The sequence below is a fragment of the Dendrobates tinctorius genome, unplaced genomic scaffold, assembly GCF_039654945.1.
Source record: "Dendrobates tinctorius isolate UK_male_01 unplaced genomic scaffold, ASM3965494v1 ptg000011l, whole genome shotgun sequence".
Lineage (NCBI taxonomy): Eukaryota > Metazoa > Chordata > Amphibia > Anura > Dendrobatidae > Dendrobates > Dendrobates tinctorius.
In genome coordinates, this window is record NW_027361679.1 from 34,609,514 (window position 1) to 34,615,513 (window position 6,000).

The window sequence follows — 6,000 nt, forward strand, 5'->3', positions numbered from 1 at the left end:
TGCTCCTGAGGGTTCACCACACTTCTAAATCAGTTCCCTGAGGGGTCTAGTTTCCAAAATGGTGTCACTTGTGGGGTAATTTCACTGTTTAGGCACATCAGGGGCTCTCAAAACGCGACCTTGTGTCCTCCAATAGGTTCCAAAATTTTGCTGATGTAAAGAAGACATGTGGAAAATGTTGTTTATTAACTATTTTGTGTGACATAGCTCTGTGTTTTAAGGACATGAAAATGTAAAGTTTGAAAATTGCTACATTTTTTGAAAATTTTCCCCAAATTTCCATTTTTTTCACAAATAAACACAAATCATGCTAAATAAATTTTACCACTGTCACGAAGTACAATATGTCACGAAAAAACAATCTCAGAATCACCGGGATCCGTTGAAGGGTTCCAGAGTTATAACCTCATAAATTGACAGTTATCAGAATTGAAAAAATTGGCCCTGTCATTAACGTGCAAACCACCCTCGAGGATAAAGGGGTTAAAGTGTGAATTTATCATCTCCTACCCATGATAGTTTTTTTAAATGGAAATTTTCAATTGACTAAATTTGTACTTCTAGAATACATAACAAAATAGTGTGCAATCTTCTATCCTGTTTTTAAATCCTGTGGTTTTATGAGTCATTATAAGGCTCTTTTCCCAGCAATATATTCTTGCTTCTAAACCACCACAGAGGTTAACCTCAAACACAACAAAAGGCTGATACGCACAGTCCTGGCTGAATACATTCCAGATGGCTTTTCTAGGAATGGAGATAGAATCCTCACTAAATACCTGGTGAAAGGCATATGTAAGCAGGAGGAAAGAAATTTGGTAAAATAAAGACATTCACATTTTTCTAGTTTAATATCAGATTATTAATTTATCTTTTTACAGCAGGAGGAATCCGTGGATGCTGGTAAAAATGGAAACAATGCTGCATCAGAAGAAACAGGAGCAGAGGAATCAGAAGGAAATGGAGCAGAAGAAGAAGCTGACTCTGAAGGTGCCGAGGAGGAGAATGGAGGAACCTCTGCTCCAGAGGTGACAAACGATCACTATATTCAATTGGCAGGCAGTTAAAGATAGCAACTAAACTGGTTGACTTAAATCGGCCTCTAAAAGTATCTGGTCCACTGCTTTCGCTGTTTCGATTGGCTGGCAATTTTCCACTTGTACTACTTTTATTAACTTCACTCATTGTTTGAAGGTATACTTGTAGTCTATCTTTTTGTCACCACATTTGTGTTTATTCTCGTCATGTGAAATATTATTTGTAGTAAAAATATTAATGACCATAAGGCAGCAGATGGTGGTAGGGTAAGGATTTACATCACATCATCCATGGTGTTGTTGGCAAGGGTACCACATGTGACCTCTCAAAAGTTTTTCTAGTGATGCTGTTGAATATCGTATGGTGCTGCTAAATTAATACTCATCACAATTTTTTAGAAGAATGTAGCATTTTTTTACTTTTTGGCATAATTTCTGATGCCTTTTAAAACATTTTTGTGACGTTTTTCTTATATGCCATACATCACATAATGTCCAAAACGATGAACCAATCACTTCTTTTAGCATCTTCGCAGCTTTCAAAGTCTCAGCGTTTAAAAGAAGTGCTAAAAGACGGCACATACACAGAGCAGGTCATTAGCTGTACATATCTCCATTCCTTTTGGCATTATTTTATCGCAGCATCAATATGAAAAAGACGTCGTGTGCACATACCGCAATGCGTTTGAGCCTTATCTTTATTACTTTTTTCAACAGAATAGCTTTTAGCTCCTTGAAGAAGCTCTCCCATGATTTTTTTAAGTAAATCTATGTATATGCATGTAGTGTAGTGTGAGTGTATTAATATACCCACCTACCTCCACCTTCTCCGGTATCCAGTGCCGTTTTTCTCCTCTTCTCAGTGACGTCACCAAACTTCAGCCTCTCCAGGCCACACTGAACTTTAAGTGAGCCAGAAGTGATTTTTGCAATGTAAGCCTAAGTGTCAGAATGCCACTCAATAGAATTACATTGCAAGTCTGGGGTCACACTTGCGAGTGTGATGCAAGAAACTCACGCAAGTCTCTTGCATCAATACATGCAGCAGCACACTCAGGTCTGAGTGCCGGCGGCAGTGCCTGGTATTGATGCAAGAGACTCATGCATCACACTCGCAAGTGTCACCCCAGCCTAACAGAGACTTCTGGCTCACACATAAAGTGTAGATAGTCTGAAAATTGGTGATGTCTTTGAGAAGAACTGGAGATCTAGGAATAGGATTCTGGAGAACGAGGCCAGAGGTGAATAGATTAATACGTTCACACTACACTACATAGGTAGTGCTTCTTTAGTGCAAATTAACAGCAGTAATTGCACCATGATTAGCAGTGGGGGAACCAGCTTCTCATGCTTTAAGACCAGAATCATAAAGAACTCTGATCTTGCTGTTTAAGCCTGTAAGCATTGTCAACATTACTGTTTAAGGTAAAGACAAATGTAGGGGCTGCCCTAGTCATCTCACAATCAGTCTCAGCTGTGTGTGTCTGACCCCAAAAAAGGGGCTAATCTATTGTTGATAGTACCTTAGTTATGCCAGAAAAGATGTATGTAATAATTGTATAAAATGAGCCTGATAGGTAATACATGCTGCCCAATCCACCGGTAGCGCATATCAGGCACTGACTGTATAATCTCAGTCAGGTTTGTTTGACTCTGAAATGTTGTTTCAGATAAAAACATACTTTATCTCAGGGGAGTGAGTAACGCTGGAGACAAGTCGGACAGGCAGGTCCCCGGCAATTTCTCCTCTCCGGATGTCTTGAAAGGTTTCTGCCGACGAGTTGGATATTAAATGACAAATGGCAAAAGGCTTTCATACTTGACCATATTGAGCAGTGTGATTATATTGTGTCATGTTTTCTTCTCTTAATAGGTAGAAGATAGTACTGCAAGCCAGAATGAGACCACAACTGATGACGCACAGTCAAGCACAGCCCAGGAGAGCAGTACTGAAGTGCAGCCCACACAAGCTGATACCATTGAACCTACAACTCAACAACTTAAGGAAACAGCTGGCAATCCCACTGAACTCCCTAAGAGCAGTGATTATGATAATCTAGGTGTTGAGGAAGGTAGCAACGGTGGTGCTGCTGGCACCGCTCATGTATATGAACCTGACAATAATGGCTACTATAATGAAAATGGCTATTATTACCATGAGAATGAAATTGATCCTAGAGGAGTGAAAGGTGATAATTATGGAAGATATGAGGATGATTATCACTACAGAAACCACCTCTATCAGCTCTACGCTCGACAGTATCAACAATATTATAATCAATAGATGGAAAGCAAGGAGAGTGAACACATTTTATTGTAGGTTTTATAATATGTTGATATGTTTGTGTTAATTTTTGAATAGCCATACGTTTAATACTTATGAAAGGTCAAAAGCTTTGATCATTCAATAAAACTATTCTGCTAACCATACTGGTAAATATTCATTGGATCGGTCTTATGTGATTCTCTAACTCAGGTATCTCCTTTTACTTTTTTGAGAATATTATAGGTTCTTCTATTACTGGAAGAGCTGACAGAAAATAGAAAGAAATATGTATTATGTATGTAACCTCAATATATAACCTCAGTATATGGATATTTTTCCTCATAAAATGATACAAGGATTTTTATAGAGTTTTCCTTGGGATAGAGACAGAAAATAGAAAACATGATTTTGGTGTCATGGTTCCACCCCTCAGGATGTCTGGGATGCAGTTACAGACAGCTCGGCCGTCCAATCCAGTACAGGGGCATGCTAAAGTTGTCGGTACTTTAATGGACAGTTCAACCATCCAATCTGATACAGGGGCGTGCTGAAGCTGTTAGTACTTTTACTGACAGCATGGCCATCCAATCTGGTTCAGGGGCGTTTTGAGCTGCCAGTGTGTTTATTGACGGCTCAACTAGCCAATTGGTGACAGGGAGGCGTCGCAGTCTCCAGGTGTTTACTATCCTGGGTAAATGCCATGCTTACTTAACTGAGCAACTTCTCCCAGACCACTGCCAGACATACATTCATCCTGTGAGGTTTTTACTTTGTGCTCCCTGTGCCTTGAGTTCTGTATGTTTGATCTGTTGCCCGACCTTGGACTTTGTTCTGTCTATCTGCCTGTTTAACCTCTTCAGCTCTGATCCGTTATCCTCCCGGTACTCTGACCTAGGAACTTTACCTGACTATGCTTTTGTCTCTTCCTTCTGTTTATGATGTACCCTCCTGGCTTCTGACCTTGGACTCCCTGACCACTTGGCCGTGAGAAGTGTCTAGCGTCACATTCTGCATTGTAAAGAAATTTGACAATATGAAGAATTACATATTGATTTCAAATCGACAATTTTTTGTGATATTTTGATGGTGAACCTTTCTTAGCCATAACCATTAGCAAGAACAATAAATGATATCTGTTTCTGAAAACTGTCTGCATTTCTATGGGTAACAAAGCTCAGAGTGACAATGTCTTCATCAAGTTAAAATGAAGTGTTATCTGAACATAGAAACTTACATTTGTTGCTACAAATGTATTCCATGGAAAATGTAAAAATCGTAATAAAATATTTGCTTTCTATAAAAGAGTTGTGTTCTTTTAGTTGATCATTAAAAAATATGAATATGCCCCAGTGTGTTTTAACAGAAAGTGATGAAAATTATAGTAAGTATAGTTAAAAGGTAACATGGTGGCTTATTGGTTAGGACTATTGCTTTACAGCACGGAGGTAAAGGGTTCAAGTTCAACTCAGGGATTTGATGATGTAGTAGCGCTCCGAATGCTGATCTGTGTATAATCCCATGCACACCCTGCATTGGCAACTTTCTGTGTACACAGATTTGTCAGCAAGCTGTTAATCAGTGGTGGGTCAGATACTCTGGACTGCCTGGCATATGATACCTAAGTCCTCTAATGATAATCTCCTGCTCCAAGCTACTGAGCAAATCCCTGCATTCTGGTTCTCTGCCCCTACATTGTTCTGCTCTCAAATAAAATAGCAGAATCCTGCCAATAGATTCTCTTTAACCCCCTTCACTCTTAAGCCTGTTTTCACCTTCCTGACCAGGAATGGGACATCACTGTATAGTGACAGACCGCTCATCTGATACTCTGCAATGCTTCTGCACTGCAGGGCATTAGACCAACACCTAGCAGGCAGGGGAGGAGGCGTGTCAGCTCCTGCTCTTAGCAGGCACTCACAGGTCACCTTCCCTGCAGGACACTGAAGGACCCTATGGCCATCTTGTGGCCAGGGTGACCATGGAGACTTTCAACACTATCATGGTTTGGAAAGGCGAGGTGATGCAAATTTCCCAGATTTATAAAAACTCAGCCTCCTCTAAGAATGTACTAAGAAGCAGCAGCTATGGGTTCTTCTAAGCAGCAGTCTAGCACTCTGAAAATGAAAATGGTGGAGGCCCACAAAGCAGGAGAAGGGTATAAGAAGATACCAAAGTGTTTTCCAGTTGCCCTTTCATCAGTTTGTATTGTAATTAAGAAATGTCAGTTAACAGGAACAGTGATCAAGATAAGGTCTAGAAGACCAAGCAAAATTTCAGTAAGAACTGCTTGTAGAATTGCTAGATAGTAGAGATGAGCGAACCTGAACTGGAATGTTTGGTGTTCATACCGGACACCTAGTGTCTGGTACCGAACATGGACATTTTACTGTATGTACAATATCCTGTTCAGGTTTGCCAGTCTAATAAAGCTTGATGAAAGGCTATAGGGCAGCCAATCAACAATATTTTAGACTGTGGACACTTCCAGAGCCATCACATCCATGCCAAGTATTGGCATGGCTGTGATTGGCTGTCACAGCACGTTACCCAGCATGTTTAAATGCTGGATCACCAGTACCACTGCCATTATGCTCTCGTTAGTGTAGGGATAGGATGCATCTGGAGTGAGGGACAGATTCTAACTACGTACTCTGCAAACACAATTTTATGTGTCCTCTGCAACCCTCTGCTGTGTGT

General features: G+C 40.3%; 1 protein-coding gene across 1 annotated transcript in view; it reads left to right on the plus strand.

Moving 5' to 3' along the window:
• Positions 1–3,321, plus strand: part of IBSP (integrin binding sialoprotein) — a 38,994-nt gene extending 35,673 nt beyond the window's left edge. The window contains exons 5-6 of the mRNA XM_073588038.1: positions 882–1,028; positions 2,911–3,321. Of these exons, the coding sequence (XP_073444139.1) occupies positions 882–1,028; positions 2,911–3,321 (558 nt within the window). The remainder of the gene's footprint in view (positions 1–881; positions 1,029–2,910) is intronic.
• The last annotated feature ends 2,679 nt before the right edge of the window (positions 3,322–6,000 follow it).